The 22,310-nt window shown below is 48.9% G+C and overlaps 1 protein-coding gene across 1 annotated transcript in view; it reads right to left on the bottom strand.

The window, feature by feature from the left end:
* Positions 1-22,310, bottom strand: part of aplp2 (amyloid beta (A4) precursor-like protein 2) — a 49,386-nt gene that overhangs the window by 23,333 nt on the left and 3,743 nt on the right. Inside the window, exon 2 of the mRNA XM_076146419.1 lies at positions 658-831. Coding sequence (XP_076002534.1) covers positions 658-831 — 174 coding nt within the window. The remainder of the gene's footprint in view (positions 1-657; positions 832-22,310) is intronic.

Raw genomic sequence — 22,310 nt, 5'->3', positions numbered from 1 at the left:
AAACGTACAGCTCGGCTTCCCGGACAACTGACATTAATATCACCTGAATCTCTGGGTGGGAGGAAGTAGTAAATAAAAGAGAGAGAGAGAGAGAGAGAGAGAGAGAGAGAGAGAGAGAGAGAGAGAGAGAGAGAGAGAGAGAGAGAGAGAGAGAGAGAGAGAGAGAGAGAGAGAGAGAGAGAGAGAGGCTACACGCGTGATGGAGGAACACAGCCGGGGGAACTGACAGCCACAATGTCTGCTAATTGAAATGCCACCCACTATACTGTAAATAGTGTCTGTCTGTTTACAGCTGGCCAGCGACAACCACTCCAACGCCAGAGAGATGAAAAATGCCTTTTTCCAACCTTTGTGCCAATTCATCTCCAAATATGTGTATTCTGTTTTGAAAGCACTAATATTCCTCTGGCGGCCGTGTTTGTCAGCTAATTATCCTCACACAGCTGCGTGTCTGTCACAGGAGAGCTCACGGAGGTGCGGGAAGGAAGAAAAACAGAAAAACAAGACCTTTAGAAACGCGACCCCTATGCAATTTGTTCATTTTCAATTAAATTTTAATTAAAATGTCATCAGCTGTGATATTCTGCTCCATCCTTCAGAGGTAGGGGAGAAGGAGGGGGGAGGGTCCGGTGGCATGAAGCTGAACCTTAGACTCACCTCCTGGCAGTACTGCAGCACGCCCTCTTTGGTTCCGACGCAGCTCTTGGTTCCGGACGGGTCTGGCTCCCAGCGGCCGGTCTGGATGTTCACGTGCATGTTGAGCTTCCCGCAGAACATGGCCACCTGCGGCTCGGCGACGGCGAAGCCCGTGCCCGCGTTGGCTGCCAGCGCCTGGAGAGAGAGAGAGAGACGGAGAGAGATGAGGGTGAGGTTAATGCACTTCATCATAACAGAGCCATAAACGCTCGAGTGTTCTGGCCAACAATCAGACCCGTAGACCCGGTGTGCTCGCTGCTACGAGCCCGACGTACACGCTTTACGCTATGAGGGGAGAATTAGTCTTGAACACATCGAGGCAGCGCCCGCTCACGCGCTTCCATTACTGCGTGGTAATTGCGAGCGATGTGAAAGAGGCACGACAGCGCTGACAGAGCAGACAAAGCAGACAGAGAGGCTCGGAGGGGAAGATTAAATGAAATGGCGCCTCCCAGCCAGCAGCTTGACAATGTTTGACTCAGGTGATGGCTGGGTTTGAGTATGAGGTTCTTTGTGACGATTAGAAATGAGTGACTGAGAGGCCGCACACACACACACACACACACACACAGGTAGACAGAGAGAAAGAGGACGCTGTAGTGGCTTTCCGTTATGCCTCACAAACCAGGACGTGCCTCATTCAGGGCAGAGCTTTTGCCTCCTGGGAGCAGAATTCTTGCTACACACACCCCCGATGTCCTTCCTGATATCACATGGTTCACTAACTCGACCCTTGAGTTCCTCTCTGAAAGCAGGAAGTAGGAACACCCAGGGCCTGAGGTACATACAAGAAGCGAATGTTGTTGTTGATGTGCGAAATCAACGTCTCATATACTCAGGCTGTCTTTCATGGAGCCCTCAACAAGCACAGAATTCGGAGCGACGCGCCCCCTGTGGTGACTCACATAAGCGGACATGCAAACTGCACTTCCAGTCCCTTCCGCCTGTTTGAGACGAATGTTTGTTACAGCAGAATGCCTCAAATCGGAGCCCCAAACCTGCCTACAGGCTCGGTGCATCTGGCCCCGAGTCTCCTGACAGCGAGCAAGCTACCATCCGAAACTATCGTGCAATTATTTCTAACCGGATCGCCTTCAAGGTTCCTCGCTGAATTTCCAGCAAGAGTCGTCTCATTAGTTTGTGATTTGGGCAACATGTCACATCTGGGTGCCACTCGCCTGACGATAGGAGAGTCACAGCACAGGAAACTCCAGTGAATCAGCGAGACGTGAAGCTCCCCGCATCTCATAACACACCGGGGAGGCTTCAGACAGGAAGCGGAACCGAAATTGTCATAATGCCTTCAATAAGTAAACAGGGCCGTCGGATTGGAGCGCGCGTGCCTCCGAGTCCTCAGCCCGGAGGAGGAGACGCTGGGTACGGACGTGTCCTCTGAGCCGGCCCAGACAAAACAAGGGGATGGGGAGACTTGAGTAAGAGTGTGTTAGACGAAGCCTTCAGTCTAATTCTGCACAGTCTCCCAGGCCGATAATAAACAGAGAGAGAGAGAGAGAGGGAGGGAGAGAGAGAGAGAGGGAGGGGGAGACAAGAGGACAAAACAAGAGGTGTAATCAGTAGTTGGCTGGAGCGGGGCGATGCACCACAGAGGCAGTCGGAGCTGAGTCTGCACACACACACACACACACACACACACACACACACACACACACACAGACACACACACACACACACACACACACACACACACACACACACACACACACACACACACACACACACACACACACACACACACACACACACACACACACACACACACACGCCACCACGCAATTTGGCTCCTGCCAAGCCGGTATGAGCCTGGAGTCCAGAATCTTTCTTTATAAAACGACTGAACCAAATCCATCTGCCAACACACAGAGAGATAATTTCACCCCGAATCCAACACAACAACACAACTCTACTTGTTTTGTGCATTTTTTGTGCACTAGGATAAATAAAAGGGCATCAGCTGCTTGGAACATGTTGATTCTCATCAGGGGAAAAAAAGCTTGAACTGATCTCAGGGCAGATATTTTTCTCGTTTTGGTGAAAATAAGACGTTTCAGGACTCAGAGACAGAAATGCTTTTGGACAGATGGAGAATTCTGCAGTCCATACAAACACGCACGTGTAGCTGCACGTTAGCGCCCATGTAAGCACTGAGCATCTAGAAATGCACACACAAACACACATCGCCCATCCCTGCACTGTGGGCACCGTCACTGATTGGCACAAACAGCCTTGGATTCAACTTCCTCTCCCCTCCTTCGTCCTCAGGCTCGTTTGCTCTCGTCCCTCTAGCAGTCCTGTGTGATTGGCTCAGGATCTATCAGAGCGAAGGGGGGAAGAAGCAATGGAGAGAAACCGCCCTGCAATGGACAGCCTGACCTCAGTTAGACCCTGCGGCTGAGGATAAACAAGTGTCTCAGCCATCACGGGAACCCTTCATCGTTCCACTACGGTAATAAATGTCGCCCAAGTGCGACAAAGCCGGGAAGGGAGGCAGAGGCGGAGACGAAGCGGGGCAGGACGGGCCGAGCGGTTAATAGCATCGGCTTAAATCTGGAGTCACATGCTTGTTTACTTCAGGAGGAATTGCCCCTAAGCCTCAGCCAGCCTGGCCAAAAGCTGCCACCACAGGGGGCAGCAGAGAGCACAGACACCAGCCGCTGACACACACGCCACGGGACGAAGGGGATTTGTCGTTATAGGTGAAGAGGAAGTAATTAAACAGCTTTTTTTTCTGCCTATCGCCACCACAGGCAGCCAAAAAATCCATCACCATGGATACGGATAACGACACCCCGCTCAGCCAGCCTCGGCGATACATCAGGTGATGTTTCTGCAAAATGCAGAACAACCTCGAAACAAACAAGCATGTGACATATTGAGTGAGGGAGACGGCGGTTCTGGAATCATCTCTGCTAGATTCTGACTCGGTCGTACTCTAAGAACAGGTCAGAGAGACGGATGGAGTGTCACTGCCCCCCCTCCCCCCTCCTCCCCTTGGTGATATCATACAAGACCAATTTATTCCACGGGCCAGTGAACGCTGGCGGAGACTATAGACACAAGAAAGAGGAGGACGAGCGAGCAAAGACTTTAAATTACACGGAGCACCTACGGAACACACTGCAGGTCGCGCTTGGCTGAGCATCAAACCCGATTTCCACTGTTTGGATATAACTCGCCCTTTTATAAAGATTCCATGAAATGTCTCCGAGGCTGTAATTTCCAGTAATTGAGAGTAATTGCCGCGCTTCCACATCAAACGGAACGTCGAGCCGAGGCTTAACATCAAAACGACTTCATTTCAGAGTTCAAATCAGGTGGGACAAAGACGGAGAAATAGAGAGGATAAGACACCCTCTCCATCACACCACAATTACAGAGGAGGATGAAGAGGAAGGAGCTGTTTGGGGTTCATCTCAGGTGTCAGAAGTAGTGTTTGTGCCTTTGGATATGCTGAGATAGACGCTAATGATGACGGAGCAAACGTAGGAAGTATAGATTCCTGTGAAAGCCGTGAGTGCTGCACAGCTCAGTGGGATCTACGGCGTTTATAAAGACGGGAGCTGTCGGCTGCTGCTCCTTCTTCTTCCTCTTCTTTGGGTCTATGATCACATTTAACCAGCTGGAAGTATCGCATACGCCCCCAAGGTGCAAGATGAGTCATCTGAAATATTTTGACATCTCAGATGAACAGAGCAGGCCGGGGTTTTAACACCAGCCCACGAAAAACGCTGACATATTTGGAAAGGTAGAAGTAATGTGTTAGCTCAGACATTTGGGGGAGCGTATGTGGAGCTTCCTCTTATTTTAGAGTTTTGAGGAAGTGGAGGGAGAAGTTTGAGTGCCGACGTGCGAAAAACTTGAGGTTAAAACCTAAAGAGATGCACACAGCAGGAGACACCAATGGCCTTAAACGCATCGCTGGAGCTTCCATGACCTTAACGATGTCACAGGAACATAATATGGCACCACGCCTCGCACACCAAAAAAGTCACTCAGCATCCATTTGTCATCACTGACTCACGGTGCGATGCTTTATCAGGGAGGGAGCGGGGAAGAGGGAGCGGGAAGAGGGAGCGGCAGTGAGACAGCGGAAGCTCAGATAAGTGAGGTAAATAGACGACGGCAGCAGGGAGTGTGTGCTGATTGGCTCCCATCCCAGTTTGACATATTAATCTGAAATGAGCGCAGACTGTAATGGAATAAAGAGAGCAGGAGAGGGAGAGAGAGGGAGAGAGAGCGAGGGAGGGAGGGAGAGAGAGAGAGAGAGAGACGAGCCCGACGCAGACACAGACGCTTGTCAAAATCTGTGTGGGCTGAGGATCGTTTAGCTCGTTTTCTCTTTTTTACTGCAAACACACACAAACACACACACACGCGCGCACACACGAGTCTGTCGCTCCTCTCCCAGTCTGCCTCCCGCGCACAAACACGTTTTATGAGGCCGTTCCGTGTCGAGCCAAATTTTCACACAAAACAAGCGAAGACACACTGGAGCCCGTGGTGGAGTCGACGTGCGGAACATTGCATCGCACAGAAACAAACACTCATTTTACACCTCCCCTCCCTGTAAGTGATAAAAATACCTCAGAGGGCCTAGCTGTCTAATGACTAAACTATGAAAACACACACACACACACACAGACACACACACCGACACACACATACATTAGTAGAGAATCTATCCTCATCTCTCATGGCAAACATCACAGGAAGATCAGAATAGCGATGTTATTCATAGTTACGGCCCATTTGCTGTCAACGTCTGGTTTACTTTACCCCCCTCAATCTTTTTATTATGCAGGTTTATATTGTCAACATTTACTTCCATTGGCAATTTGACCTTCACGCTATCACATCTATCTTTGAGATGACTCTAAACAAAGATATCTCGAGTAGAAATGTGACGAAAGATGAGATCCGCTTAACTTCCCCGACTGAACGCTTTCTCCCGGATGGAGGGAAATTAGACCTGACATCTCCCGCTATGCCTGTGTGTGTGTGCGTGTGTGTGTGTGTGTACGCCAGCGGGGATGATGAAAATAAAAAGAGCAAGAGAGCTGGCACCATGTTCTAAAACAAACACAGGCGCGATGCTTTAAATGAGGGCTTTGGCAAAAGTCTTCTGGTCTACGATCTGGTCAGTTATTACGAGCGAGACGGCATCTGGGGAAGATCCAAAGAAGCTAATCCAATCTGTGTGTGTGTGTGTGTGTGTGTGTGTGTGTGTGTGTGGCCTCGGGTCATCCACTCAGGCCAGCATGATGATCAGCAGGCAGGCACACACATACACACACGCACGCACATGCCAAGAGGATCTACTGTGGGATGGTGGAAACAAAACCCAACGTGGACGATTAAAAACAAATAAAAGGAGCGGTGACTCCAACAAAGCACACAAACCTCCCATCTGAACACACACACACTAACAAATAAAGGCCTTAGGTGGAGTTTGCGTTTGTGTTGATGGACATGAGAGCTACTAATTATTTGCTTTGCATGAGGAAAACGTAAATCGCCTTGTGATCGCACCCGAATCGCCGACTCCCAAGACTCTCGGACATCAATTTAGGCCTGATTAAAGATGTAAACACCATCAGATTTGGGACAGGGGCTTTGTTTGTTTCCCTGTGTCACTCCTGGACTCTCGGACTCTTCCCAGAATACTTAACGTCCATGTGACTCGGTGGAGAAATGCCTGGCATAGCTAAGCCGGCTAATCCTCTCCAACGGTGACTTAACGCTCGGACAAAGACGGGGCAGCAGCGGCGGCGGCGGTGATAGCGAGAGCCCGGCGACCTGCACTCTAATTGTCTGCGTTATATCAGTCTTGATTAGTGTGCAAGACCGGGGTGAGGATGTCGAAATTCTACCGCTTCCTTTGGCTTAATGTCTGTAGCTGAGGCGGTTGATGAGCGAGCGGGGTTTGCTGCAATCACAACAGCACTCTTATATCTTTATTAGCATCTGTTACGGCTTTTATATCGCCGCCTTTACCACGCCGAGGTTGTTGTTTATCCTTTCTTCAGTCGAATTTCCCTCTAGAACGATTTAAAAATGCGCAGTTATTACCCAACACAATATATCCACAGGGGTTATGTTGTTTGGATTTATTAATCAATGATTGCGTTGCCAGGTGTTGAAGGTTTCACAGGCAACAACTCCCGCCGTATTTCATCCCACCGATGAGACAGTAAGAGTCACAAGGAAGCGCGTCTCAGATTCATTACTGTGTGTTGAATCGTGTGTGTTCGGGGTTCAGAGGAAATTAAAGCGGGCGCGTGCCCAATAACCAAACGGAGGGATTCCAGGTGATGGCTTCCTCTGTTCTGTTCGTGTCGGAGACAAGACGAGACAGGACGAGAGAGCAGAGGGGAGAGAATTACCGCCAGAGACAGAGTTTTTGTAGAAAGTCTTTAAAAACCTCCCTTGTATAAGTCAGGAGCTCACTGGAGCAGAGATTACTTGGTGTAGTGAGCTCCACCCTGCAGTTAATGAGCCATGGGAGAGAGAGAGAGAGAGAGAGAGAGAGAGAGAGAGAGAGACAGACAGACAGACAGACAGACAGACAGACAGACAGACAGACAGAGAGAGACACGAGAGAGACACGAGAGAGACAGAGCGAGACAGAGAGAGATAGAGAGAGAAAGAGAGAGACGACAGCGTCCCTGACATCTTCTTCTGTTCCTAAAAAGTTCCTGTGGTGTGAAAGGAGAAGCAGACACATAAATTGGACTCTACAGAGCTCTGCTGATTGCTGCACTATTGACACCTACAAATTAATTTTTGTTTCCTCTCGCCACACACACACACACACACACACACAAGACACACACACACCAAGCCACGTTGCTGCTTCATTCAGCCGCGTGGCACAGAGTCAAACCGGAGAGAAAGAGACCAGCTGAAGCTTCATTGAATCGGCTGAAATAATCTGGTTGATTGTGTTTATTCACATCGCAGCTTTAATGCCGGTGAGATCATCTTCTTCTTCTTCTTCTCTTTTTTTCAAAAGATGTTTAAATGGCCATAGAAATAACAAAATGCTAAATTATTCACTTAATGTTTACAAGCGCATGGATCTGTGCTCTAATGACAGAGCTTAAATGTCAAAGCTTCCTCGGTTGCTGACAGAGGTCAATACAGCCATTAAAGTCTTAATGCCTCCTTTAACTATCTATTCATCCACACACACACACACACACACACACACACACACACACACACACACAGGCGTGTACAGGCCTATGGGGAAGGCCACAGGCTGAGCCACTCGCAACAAATCTACACAAACAAGCAACAGATGAGAGGGAGGACGGACATTAGGGGGACAGAGGGACAAAGACCAAAACACCTCCAGCACCTTCGTCCCTCCAAAGGCCAGAGAGTAAAAACAGAATAATAAAGGGAATAAAAGGTGTCGTGTCTTTAGTGTTTTGAATCCAAAGGGCAGCCCCCTCACTGCAATGCAAATCAGACCCTCTTCCTCACTGAAACGGCCTTTTGTTTGGAGCGTTTGAAGTCTCCCGTGACTACAGTGGAATGGCCCTATGAGTCACCACCGCCAATCCCACTGAGCCAAACACTCCGCCGCGTGGGGAGACTGATGCTTTGGTCCAAAACGCAGTGACCTCGCACGGTGAACTTTACCACGTAAGCTCTGTGTGTGTGGGATGTAGAAACTCTTCCTCTTTCTACAGAAGCTTCACCAGCGCTGCCACTTCCTTCTTTACAAAAAAAACCCCCAATAGTTTCAATGAATTGGTTGAGTTCATTTGGATAAGAGGAAGAGTTCAAATATGTCATGTAAAACTACTACTATCAGTATCACAACAGAACAATCCATCCTTTGTACTCTTAGGCAAGTAAATAGCATTCATACATTAATAATCACTTAAGCTGGGCGAACCCTGAAACTCATACCGTCTCCCAGCAACAGCAACATGTTCCGTCAAATTCAGATAATAACAAATAAACATCTTTCTGAAATGCAGTGAAATAAAGAAGGAAAGAAAGAAGATTTTACATATACGAGTACATAAACGTGCTTATTTACGCCTGAGCTCTATATGTGTGTGTGTGTCTGTGTGTGTGTGTGTCTGAACAGTGTGTATTTGCACACCGGGGTCACCTCTGTGCGGCTCATTAACTTCCCATCATTCACAGACGAGACAAGACAGGACGGGAGAGGAAACTCTGCTGTTCCGCCCTCCCCAAATTTGTCACAGGAAGGAGGGGGTCGCGAACCCAACGCCCTCCGTGAGCGATAACGGCCTCGCCTGTGACTCGCCGGTACCGGCACCAGTTCGCGCACTAAAGCCTATTTGTAATCCCCGACGTTAAACCTGTGCTTGATTGAACACGTCTTTGTTAATGAGACACTGGAGCCGTTTCCCCCAAAGTGTTGCAACTCTGGCGGAAAATACCGCCGAAGCGAATACGACCTATATTTCATTCCCGCGTCTTTAAGCCGAAGCGGGGCGACGGCGGAGATGGAGCCTTCATCCGCTCGGAATTATTCAGAACGGAATGAGGTGATCTGGCAAATCGACTTCAAAGTGACGAAGGATCTGAGGCAGACTCCATGAGGACATAAGTGCTCCTGATAGAGAAGGTCTGCAATTACAGTGTAAGAGCCCACTGCCTGAGAAGCACTTGGACTTTTCCATTTGGACTGAATTTTTAGGTCTCCACTGCTTGTTTCAGAGCTTTTTGGATCAGGTCATCTTGAAAAAAAACCACCCAAACATTCTACATGTTGTATTTCAGGCTCTGTTGCTTCCTTTCACATCTCAAAGTTTCCATTTGCGATTATCTTTAATTGTTTTTTGACATAAGAAAGAAGCGTTTAAAATCGACCCCTAAATCAATTCCAAGGAGACGAGCAAACAAGTTGAGACGAGTGGAATGTGGTGGAGTTGTGCATTAACTGCAGAGTAAACCGTAGTGGTTAAGAGAATCATTTACCGATGTTAAAATGTTACATTTTTCCGCCTCGCGCAGTTCAGAGCCCCGTGACCGACTCCAGTATTTTAATACATAATCGACTTAAGGAGCATAAATCTGTTCAAATCCCTCATTGAATTGATGTAATATCGTTTCCCTGTTTTTGTTATGGCCTTTTTGCTTGGGGGTTATTTCTTCATTAAAGGGGGAGCATGTTAATCTGTCTTTGTTCAACCTCGCCAAAGTCAAACCTACAGGTCCTGAGCTGCCTTGGAAGCTTCCTTATTGATTCATCCTGTGTTATGTAGCATGTCTATATCAATATGCCACACAAACCTGTCTACACACACCTGATCACACACACGCACCGATGCCAGACGAGCGAGCAAACATCCGTGAAGCCGACGTCGCAGTTGGAACCGAACCTCAACTGTGCCTGACCTTCACCTTGATCTCGTAACCCATCGCCTGAACAAAGGCCGGGCGGACGTATAACGGTAAAGAAACGCGTACATAACTAACGGTTTGGGAAGATGCATAGCAACTCTCTGCTGGGCCGGCGTGTTGACTGAGCGGCGCAGGTCTGCCTGTGTGTCGGGGGGAGATAACATGGCCTCTCTCCCCGGCTTACAGCAAACGGACGTGAATGACGACTTGTTCAAATGGCCCGTCACTATGGTAACCTTCCACAAAAGCATCCCAGCTATTCACACAGAGGAACATTGAGGCTGCAGAAGAAAGAAAGTCAGAGGGAGAGAGGGAGAGAGAGAGAGAGAGAGAGAGAGGGCAAAGAGAGAAATAGATTGAAGAAGTGGAGCAGGGAAGAGGGTGGAGGGGGAGGAGGGGAGCAAAGCAGAGAGATAGATCATCAGAAGCTCCCAGCGATGGTGTGAGGACGAGGAAGAGGAGGAGGAGGTTGGGGAGGAGAAAAAAAATTAATGGAGAAAGAGGGAATGAGGCCATGATTATGAGAGAGTGGCACATAAAAAAGACGGAGGGGCGAGGGAAGTGGAAAGAGGCGGTTGGGATGATGGCAGCCAGCTATGTACGTGCGTGCGTGTGTGTGTGTGAGCGTCAGAGAGGACAGCTGTTGGGAGAGACGTCCATTGTTTGGCGCATTCAGCCCACCCTGTGTCCTTGTGTGTGAACAGTAAAGCGACCCTGGACTCCATGTACTCCGGCACACACATGGCGAACATACAGTAAACACAAAGCCCGGTCTGTGCTCGGCCCCCCTCCCGCAAAACAAAAGAGACGGTGCCCATCGCCATGGCAGTGTGCATCCGTGTGTGCAGCAATGTCTTCATTCCCACCACGACGAGCAGACACTGCACCAAACGCTGCCCGGCTCCTTTACCAAATATTTCCTTAACACTTAATCCTTTTAATCCTGATTTATTTTTGTATTTTTGCATTTTTAGCGAGCTCTCAAATTCATCACACATCACACAAAAAAGTCTTCCTGCTTTAATTTGGATACGACGTAGTGACAACACATGATTAACTCAAAAAGAGAGATGTGGGAAAGAGTGACAGAGTGGTAAGTTCATGTTAAGTTCTTCCTCTTAATGAGTGGACTGCTGAAGATGAAGTCTGGATCCTTATATTTACATTCAGACTTAGAGCTGAGTGGCGGCCGCAGTGGCGGCACTTCTAAGCAGATCTTCACAGCCACTTCACATTCTCTGTCGCAGGTTGGAACATTTAATTCAAGTACCTCAACTTGCCCTCTATCTGAAACTATATCCTCTCAACTGAGTCCCCCCTTCCTCCTCCTCCTCCTCCTTCACACCCCCCCTCACCCCCCACCCTCGACTGCTTCTAAATTGCTCACGGAACACCTTTGACACCTTCCTCTTATCTCGTCCGTTCCCTCCGTTCTTCCTTGCCCCGCGTTCTCGCACGGATCGCTGTATTCCCCCAGGAATACTGTCGAAGGGAGGGAAGACTGCAGCGCTCACCCTTACAACCCTTTTGGTATTTGCCGGCTGTGTGATCTTGGTAATTATGCTGAGTTCATTGTAAGTGGATGTACAAGAGTGTCAACTAAAAAGCCTGCAATGTAAATGTAATGTCGGGAAGATATTAAGCCAAAGGGACGAGAGGAACGGCGCTGATTAGAGCCCGGCACTTTATTCCTGTGGCACGCTGCCGTCTCACTGGGGAGAGCAGAGTGTGTGTCTGGGCTATTTATAAGCGGCTCCAGCTGGTGGGACGGTCAGGGTCTTGTCTTCCAGTCCTGACCCGGGCCTCAAAGAGAACACTCAGATACTAGACGAGGCACACATACCTCCGCCAAGGACCAGGAGTCCTCCAGTTACGGCTCTACCTCATTCAAAAGTTGGAGAGAAACTTTTACAGCTCTGACTATTAGACGGCCACCTTCAGGTCAGCGCCACCATCAGGCTGACATGTGTCAAACTTCAATGGGCTCTTCATTGGATCAGGTCTAAACCGCCCGCAAAATTTCGGGAACATGGGTTTATAACTTTCCAAGTAATCAAGCGTAAGGAGGAGAGCTTTTGCATCAAGTTTCACAATGTAGACGGGAGCTAATTCTCACCTTTGAGAGATTCGTCTAGTTGAACACAGCAGAACACAGGCGGCATTTCATTTAAATTCACTGTGAAATTAGGGATGTGCTGTTGAAATCTGTCGGGTTTGGATGTGTCAAACCTCTGATGATGAAGAATAAGCAATGTAGTCAGGCGAATCACATACTGGCTGACGCCGCCCTGTCACATTACATCAATCTGATGAGTAAACATAGCTCGCAGGTGATAATTAGGTATCATGTACAGTAATGAGACGAGATAAGAAAGACACAATGCCCGCAGCCGTTCCGCAGCCTTTGTTTCGGAGAGATATTCATGCTTGTAGTCATTCATCAAACTATACACTGCAGGGATCTGGGGGGGAATCTAAAGCGACTAACTCCACTGTTGTGCCCTGCGAGTGAGAAGTAAATCATAGCAGAAGGGGGGACACAAGGCAGAAGACAGCAAAAGTTCACCTGCATTAATACGTCAGGGATTGTTGGAGGATGTTAGATTTTCCTCCAACATCACAGAGCAAAGATAGTGCCTCTCCCTTGTATTTACACCTTCTTCTTTACCTCCCTTCCCTTACAGACTGTCGGGTTGTTGTTTATCTATATCTGACAGATTCTCAGACAGCCAGTGTTGTCGGTGCTGTGTGGTCTTGCCATCTCTCTCTCAGCGGTGAGACAAACAGAGCTGCTGTTCTGATGTCTTCGGGCTTCTCTCTGCGTGTGAACATGCGCCGGCTTTTGCTCGGCGGTCGGCATCAAGATGCCTGCTGCGTCTTGTGTTTCATTACTTTTTTATTCTGCGGGCGGTGGTCTCAAGCGAAGGGAGGATTGCGAGGTAGAGCAGCACTAGGAGGAGACGGAGCAGCGTTCCCCTCACGGCCCCCTTTTGACACAGATTTTAAAGGTGCACGCATGCAACAAAGGCGCCACCTCCTAGGATTATTGCTGTTCCACCTCCGCCTCTCCAGCCAATCATAAACACCCCGAAGGGTCGTCCCTTGCCACCAACAATATTAGATTTGTTTTCCTTCCTGCCCACTAGGTTAGACCGGATAGATGCGGAGCAGATTGGCTTTCTAGCTGGCTGAGAAAAAACAGGAGGCAGAAGGATAAAGCAGCAGCAAGCAGGGACGTGTTTGGATTCCTTCTCCAGCTGTAATATTTGCAGGAAATGCCGCCTCACTTTGGAGGAGACACATACAGCTTCCTCGTTAGTCCCAATCGTTGTGACAAGGGGAGAGAGGCGAGGGAGGCGAGAAACAAACACGGGCTGAGGAGAGGAGAGGAGAGCAGAAGAGGGGAGGGGGCTCGGTGTGACTATAAGCCAATAATGTATGGACTTTGCTTCCTCCTACAGCAAGAATCTCTGTGCTTATCCAGCAGAAAAACTCATCTGCTGCTCTCTTGGATCCTGAAAAGAATAGCAGCTGGGTGTCACAGCAGGTTCAAAAAAGGGGAAGTGTAAATAGCGAATTAATAGCTACATTCCTATTTGGAGTCTTCATTAGTGCGACGATTGAACGCGAGGCTGTATCTCCATTGATCGCACACATACACACTCATTTGGCATGTGCGGATTGGTATTCTCCACTGGCAGGCAACCCTTAGAATAGAATATACCACTTCTGAGGTATGCGCCGTCGTTTGTCGAGAAGGTTCTCACACACATTAAAGCGAGTCAGCTGAGGAATAACCCATAAGTGTGTGCAGCAACAATGAGGAGATAATTACACGGAGGATTTTAACCAGAGCTTGTTGTTTAGTTGCTAAGCTACGCAGGTGCGATTTCATAAATAAGGCGCCATTAAGGGGGTAAAGACAATTTCATGCAGGAGGCTGATAATTGCTTTTCATTTGGTGTTAATGACTTGAAGACTGTGGCGACGGAGATTCATTTTCAGGTAATTGTTCGCCGCCTCACAGGTGTGCGAGGAGCGATGGTGGACGAAGCAGCGCACTGTGCAATCATTCCTCATTCCTTCAGCAAAAGCTATCTGGATGAGCAAACCCTCAGAATCCCCCGTCTCCACCCTCCTCTCTCATCTTTGGGCAACCCAGTCTCAGCTATCTGCCATACGTTCGCCTGTCCACCTGCTTCCCCCCCTCCCGCCCCCCCGTCCCTCTCAGAGCCATGTGACCCTCTCCGCCTCTCTATCCAGGCTTAGCATCCACGTGACCGCAGAGCAGATTACATTCTTGACATCACCGTGCCAGATGTTTTGGACTGAAATAGACGGAACAATAACCGCCGTGGGAACGCTCCTCTCGGATGAACTTTCTTGGAATGTCCAGGCACGAGCGGTTCTCTCGTTGTTTTAGTAGGAAGGACTCACTTTCACCCCATGAAGCTCCTCTCTTCTCCTTCCTCTTGGGCTGTGCCACCGTTGCTGTCTTCATTACCTTGTTCAGGAGACTAAATTGACTACCTCTCTTGTATTTTCACTTCATTGCTCCCCTGTTCCTCCAGCTTAGGGCATTTCTCTTCTTCCTCCTGCAGCTCCTGCCCCCGGCTCTCTCCAGTGAGCAGGTATGGAGATCAAATAGCTGATAAGCCGCCCACTGTAACATACACATTAGCATGATTAAATTGGCCATTGCCTGCCCATTTATTAAAAGCCTCGCTGTGCTGGGTGGGAGGTCTATCTGCCAGGGGGAGAGACAGGTCTGTCGTGTGTGTGTGTGTGTGTGTGTGTCCAAGTCGAATATCACCAAGGCGAGGAAGTTAATGAAGGTTGAAGGGGTATTTCTGACACACTGCTGGCTTTCTGCAGGGGAATATCATCCTGATGTGACAGAGAGAGAGATTGTTGAGAGATGGTGACTGGGTAGGAAGCCATGTTGCCCGTGTTTGGTCCGGGTCTGGCTATGGCTACACTGGAGATTTAAGGCTTATGGCATTTGTCAGACTGGGCTCAGTTTGTTTTGAATTACGAGCCAGTGTTTCTGTGGACACTGACTCTTACCCCACTTTGCACTGCACTCTCAGCAGTTTAAGAGAGGAGGATTAGACACAGGACCGTGCCTCTCTCTCCCCCCCATCTCTCTCTCTCTCTCTCCCTCCCTCGACTGTCGGCGAGCACAGCCACCTAATCTCTGGTGCAGTGGAGAGATTTGGGAGAAATGACCTGTGCTCACTTCGCTTTTTCGTGCTTTTATCCCTCGCTTCCCCCTGCAAATCATGTCAGAGCTCAGTGCTGCATCCTTCCCCATCAATCCCACTCCCCCCTCTTTCATTTCCCTGCCGGATGACTCCACGCTCATCAGCATGCTGCTCCATGCGGCTGCTCCTCGGGCCCCGGCATGGCAGGCAGACAGGCGCGCAGACTTGTCAATAAAGGAACCACAGTAACGCGGCACCTTAGCGAGGCCATCAGCTCCGTCACTGACATCTTTCTCAGCACCCTGCACTCCCTTGGTTAATGAGCCTTTAATTGTTGTGCAAGCAAAGGAGAAATTGGTAAAGCGAGAAGGAAAAGTGAGCATGAGGTGAGAGGAGTAATAAAAGAGATAGGAGAGAGAGGAGAAGGAAGCGAGGGCAGATCCCAGTGAACAAAGGAGAGAGTAAAGTAGGCAATTTGTTCTAAACGGTGTAGAGCACTACAGTCTGCGGAGGGACACTGTCTAAATTAGAGGAACGGAGGGAAAACGCTCCTCGTCGGCGGTGGGAGCTGACATTGAGAGGTGCCGAGGAGAGCCAGTTTCAAGGACAACATGGAAATATCGCATTCAGTCGCTACAAGGCAGCGCCGGGTTGTGCCGAGGCCACGCAGGAGTGGGAGACCGGCCAGACAACGGAGGGTGACGAACGAGATCAAGGACACGGAGCAACGTGAGCGGAAGATTTGACGACGTGAAGCAGCGGGCAAGTGACAGATGGAAGCGGTGTAAAGGCTGAAAGAGAGAAAAAGGCGCAGCGCAGAGGTCACACAAAGTCGTTGACCCTGCGAGAGACGATATGATCGCAGAAATACTGTTTCTTTGATTTGATACTTCAAAGGTTCTGCTGAAATGAACACTAGATGATGTCGTTAAGGATGTCAAATGTGAGTAGATTCATTTAAATGTAAAATAATTCAGGGCAGACTCATGTAAAGACGTCTGTGAAACAGAACGTAGAGTGTTGATACGTCTGACTCAGCTCAGGCGTCGAGGATTATTTGCCAAGTTCCACCGTTGTTAAATACCTTTCAGCGATTCCAAATTCACACTTCATTATTTAAACCCTGGTGGGTGGGTAGGTGTGTGTGTGTGGGGTGGGGGGGCGATGTGTAATATGGGGTTTCGGCTTGGAGAACAAATTTGGTCGACATATTGAATGTTTAAATATTAAATTCTGAAATGGTTTTAGGCAGAACAGTGCTGAGGATATTTCCGTAGTTGTACTCTTGCGTACCACTTGGGAAGTATTCTATGTTACAGGATCCAGCCATGTGTGAAGCGCCTCACTCCCATGACCACCCAGGCAGGAGTTTTTAAAATGAATCCCTACTCTTATTGCAATCCATAACACACACGCACACACTTACTCTCCGCAGCAGAGCAGAGACGCAACCCACACATCTGCATTAGCCTGCGACGCTCTAGGCGATACAAGGGAGGCTGTCTATGCCAGGGGACGATAAATGTAATGTAGATATACTTGTCTGTCATTAAGCCCTGCTCTGCCCCCCCTCCCTCCTCCCTTCCTCCCTCCCACTGCAGAGCGGTGGAGGGAGGGCGGATTTCAATCAAGGAGATGAGAGAAGAATATTACTCTCGTGAGCTGCGCCTAACAGCTAATCAGTCATGTCTCTTGTGGAGAAGACACAGACTCCACAGCAGCGGCATCCATCTCTCTCTCACTGGACCTGTCTGCTATGATCAGGCATCTGACCTTGTGTGTCTCCCCGCAGTGTACGGCCCAAGTTGAACCCCCTCTGCGACATCCTCCTATTCCCTCTGGGACAGATCCCAAACCCAAACCACAAGGCGACGCCGACTACAGGCCTGACAAACATCTACCCTCGCACGACCGGGCTGCCATGTCAACCTGTCAGTTCCCGACCTGTTAATAATAGTGCTGCGGTGCTAAATAGGCTCCTGAAACATAAGGCCAGGATGTGATGGAGCAGCGGTTGGAGCGCCAGTGTGGGGGAATGGAGGAGGTGGAGACTGGTGTAGCCGGCTCGCTCCTCAGAAATGCTCTATAATTAGCCACCGAGGATCAAATGACTTTTAATGGGTTTGTCTGAAAACAGCGCACTATTTCTGATTCGCGCTTGGAGCAATATTCATATCTCATCAAACTAATGGAATTCTCCAGAGTGCTTGATTGGTTTTTATCTCAGATCAAAATGGTTGATAAAGATGACGGCTGCAGCAATCACAAGCTCCAATTTTATAATGGAGGAGAGCCAGAGAACGTTGGGAACAATGGCAGCGGATTTAACCCCAAATACAATTCCACAAGGCATCAGGTGACACAAGCATTCCCCACTTGTGATCCCACAACTCTCTCCCTCTCTCGCTCTCTCTCTCTCTCGCTCTCTCTCTCTCTTCACGGTGTGATACACAATCACTGTTGCCATAGGACTAATTTCCCCGTGGATGTTTCGGCAAGAATTATCTTTTAATAACTTCTTACAACAGATAATGGAAACCTCTCCTGGTCATTAGTCAGATAATTAATAAGAGAGGATACTACAAGAATAATATGAGGGTCACAGCTCAACCATTACCTGATCTGGGTGGAGGGCAGGTCTCGCACCGAATGCCAAGTATGTCGTCTACAATTAGGCCTTGATAAGAGGTGACGCACACACACACACGTACCCACACACCCACACACAGGAAAGGTCCCTGCTATTTGGCTTAACAATGTCATAAAAGCTGCTGCTGCTATTACTTACATAAAACTGTATTCCCTGAAAATGTGTTGTGCACCATTGTCGCAGAGGAAATAGAGTCTAATACAGATGGTGTGTGTGTCTGTGTGTGTGTGGGGAGCTGTAAAACATGCTTTTGGCCTTTATTTCTTCGGGTTTCCCCACAAGCATCCATGCTACATTACCCCCCCTCCCCCCCTCTCAGTCTTCTGGGGCTGTTCTGTTGCAGACTGAGGAAATTATGCTCAATGAACTCTTCGATTGCAATTTCTCTCCAGCAGCGCTCCACCTCTCATTCACGCCGAGCCTTTTCCTATTGAATTGCACGGCACAGTTATAGCGATCCAGCTCCATCTCCATCTCCCCTCCATCATGTGTGAACACCCTCCGTTTAATGAATTACAGCGCTTGTGAAGGTGGGCGCTTGGAGACATGACAGGGAGGAAAGTGAGAGGAAAGAAAATGTTCGTTTCATTGAGATTACGGAGCAAAAAAAACAACAACCCCCTGTCGGCCTTGTAAGACAAAGGAAGAGTGATGATAACAACACCTTCTCTCTTTCCCCTTTTGTCTCCTTTCACAGGTGGAATCTCCCTCTGGTTTCCGTCTGTGTCCCAGGTGAGCCATCGTGCGGGGCTCCTGTTTGTCCTTGGCTACCTTCTCCTTGAGAAAGTGCTGCATCAGACGGCCGTGCTAATAGGGCCATCACACAACTTGAGTACCAGCGGCGGCAGAAGCACAGGCGTCTCTCGGGGGGTATACACTTACACGGCACTGCTTCTATCTCTTACTTGTTCTGACATTTTTCTTCCACCCTCCCCACCCCCCACCTCCGCTCTCCTGAGGGAAAGAAAGGATAGAGTAAAGGAAAAAACAGGATGGAGTCCACGCTGCCCTTGGTTCCAGTCTGGATGATACCATTTCCACTGCAGGCACAGGGGGGAGGGGGGGGGGGGGGGGGGGAAGAGAGGAGAGATGTGAAGGAAGCTCTGCAGGAAGACAGACAGGGAGGTAACCGGAACTAAAGCGCTCTGTTTTCCCTGGCAGAGGACGGAGTTTATGTGCAGAGCTGCAGCAGAGCAGCCTGCCAGTCATCCTGCCATCTTATCAAAGTAATAGCACCGGGAGCTTCCTTCCCTCCCGTGGCTATAAAACACCAACACTCCCACCATTGCTTATACCAAGGCACGGAGATAATCTAAGGGAAGAGCGAGATTAAACAGGCTTCACTCGGGCTCTTAAATCACCACCGTGCACAGGGAGCGTGAAAAATAGAGGCTGCTGCAGCTCCGACCACCATCAGCAGTGTTGCAATGTGTGCACAGCTCGAAGCCAGGAGACATAATAACAGTGTGCAGGCACAGTGAAACCCTAATACTTTGAATTAATGCTCAAACAGTATAATGGGAAAAAGAAAAATGGGAAGCATTTCAAACTAGCACCCGTGAAAAATGTGAAAATGTTGAAAGGAACCACAGAAAGAATGAAGCCTGAAGGCCTGATTAATGTGTGAATTCTTTCTTACGTGAAATAATGAAGTTATAAAGCGGTTAGAGTGACAAACTGCTAAAGCTCCAATCCTTTGAAGCAACCAGTTGTTTATAAATAACAGGTGCAGCCAATTAAGCAGAGACACAGAGGCAGTTTGAAGGCAAAAAATGGCGGAAAACCACATGTGCAACAGCTGGCTCTCACTCAAAAACCGTATGTTCTATGGGAAAACGGGTTGAACCATGAGAAGCAGGAGAACTTCCTGAAGATAGGGATGTATTATGGTCCAACAAGGCCAAAAGATAAAGAAGGACTGACCACCTGAAATAAATTTCTCTCCTCAAAATGTAACATTGGGCAATGTGGGGTTTCACAAAATAAATATTCTGAAAGTGGGCAAACCTTCCTTCATGTCCATGTATGTATTGTTTGTGAAGTCTCAAGTTCGTGGAAGTTATTACAAGTTGAATACGTTTTTGAAGTTGAAAATTCCAGCAGCTGAATTTAGAGTGTGCAGCTGTCAGCCAATTGGCTTCAGCAACCCCACATAAAACAGCCATTTATACACAGAAATGCACAGTAGAGCTCACACACACACACACACACACACACACACACACACACACACACACACACACACACACACACACACACACACACACACACACACACACAAAACAAAGCACTACAAAAACATGAACATGACTGAAGTTTCGAAAACTGCATCTGATTCAGCTCCACTTGTTCATCAAGAGAGATACAGTTGAGTTAGAAACAAATGCTGCCACAGCGTCCTTTGCTCTCCGTTCCACATTTGCTTATGCAGCTGAACAAGCAAAACAAAGGGAAACAATGACCAGCACGGAACTAAACTGGCCGTTTGATTCTAAACTTCTCTCTGCTTTGCACAGGCAAATAAAACCTGTCAGATAAACTGGCACACAGGCCTCGCCCCAGCCTGTGATGATGACTCACCGGCCCCACAGAAAGAGAGGGAGGGAGGGAGAGGGAGAGAGGGACTTTTGGGGGAGACTGCAGGTGCGGCACAGATGCTGAGGTCCTCCTCGTATGGACAGACAGGGACAGAGAAAGAGACAGACAGACAGGGCCATAGGCGGTGAGACAAGCGTGCAATAACTCATCATAGACAGCACACCTGATGTTTTATTCATGAGAAGAACATCCCAAGCAACTGAAGTGACTCACGGAGCAAGAGGCGCACACACGGTGACACACACACACGCACACACACGGGCTGAGAGGAGGGGGGACGGGGTTTAACACGGCCACACCGACCGCCTGCTCACACACAAACATTAAAAAGTGAAGTCTCACATGCCTGCGACTGCTTTGAAAGGGGCTAAAAGTAAACGTGACGTCTTTGTCTCCCTGCACCTTCACGGGGAGAGAGCTGCTCATGGCGCAACACAATGAGCCATTGCACTTCGGGCTATGCATTCCTGAGCGTATAAATGGACAAAGGGAATTCTGCCGCGGTTAAGCTGAGCCTGGCTGCTGGCTGAAACACACACACACTCAGGTGTGCACACGTATTCCCCTGACTACACGCTGTATACACAAGGATGATCCTGGCTATCAGAACAAGATGCCTACGGTTCAGCCATGTGTCAATTTGAATATCTGAGACAACCCGGGTGAATATACGACACACACTGATCCACGAGCGATTTAGACACGAAGCGGTCGCACGAGGCTGCAACTCTGCTAGCTCGGGATAATAGGAGCAAACACAAGGCATCGTGAGAACAAGGTTCACCTGATGAAGCCTATTTAAATCCCCGGAATGAGCTGGAAGAAGTGGTGTGTTGATGGCATCGCTCCAGAGGACGTGCACAGGCTTGAGGGGTAGAAACACCCGTGGCAAAGAGCGAGAGAGAGAGAGAGAGAGAGAGGGGTAGCGGGAGGCATGGAGCCGTAAATTATATCTCGGTAAGGCTTCTTTGAGGAAATGAAAGGAGTAAGAGCGAGGCTGTTCAATCAGACACCCCTTCCTACTGTTAGTCATAAAGAATAGAACAGCAGCGGACGCTAAAATTACATGCAGGTGACTCACTAAAGTTCTGCTTGACTTTGAAGTCTTTGCAGGTTGCGGGAAATTAGGGTTTGACAGTGAGTGGGCGAGCAGGGGAGAGAATGACACAAGCACGGGAGTGGATTTGAGTCGACTGAGATGGGAAGGGCTCTGGGATTAGCACCTGTCCTCGTGCCGATCTATAAGCATCCCGTGTTTCTTGTCGTTAAGAGGATTCACATGGATACCAGGCTGTCCCCGACAACTTCAAAAACAAGGATTCCACGCTCTAATCAATCAATTTCAAGGGCGGGCAAAGGCTGCCATCCACTGCTGATGGAGCGCACGCCTGGTTGCCTTCGCCTTTGATTGACAGGAACGTATGGGTCAAAGAGGCAATCTTAATGGCTTAGAGGAGAGAGAAGGAGCAGACGGCAGAGGCTTAGCTGTGCCGTGCCACCCACAAAGGTATACTCAAGAGATCTTTCTCAAACGCAACGGATGCGGAGAGATGTTCTGAGGTGTCTTCAGGCATGAAATCTCACCAAACTGTCTGCATTTGCCTTCGGCTCTCCGACACGTCTTTATCACCTCTGTACGGTAACGACACCCCCGGTCGCCTCGTCCGGGCTATTCAGGGCCACACAAAAGGCCCTCATAGGAAGTCATTCAGCCCTACAGCGGACGGCTCCACAGCACCCACCTCAACAATCAC

Source organism: Genypterus blacodes, unplaced genomic scaffold (genome assembly GCF_046128005.1).
Source record: "Genypterus blacodes isolate CSIRO-AG114 ecotype Tasmania unplaced genomic scaffold, CSIRO-AGI_Gbla_v1 ptg000032l_1, whole genome shotgun sequence".
In the NCBI taxonomy this organism is placed as follows: domain Eukaryota; kingdom Metazoa; phylum Chordata; class Actinopteri; order Ophidiiformes; family Ophidiidae; genus Genypterus; species Genypterus blacodes.
The sequence above is the reverse complement of the archived record's forward strand: the minus strand, read 5'-3'. Positions and strand labels throughout refer to the sequence as shown.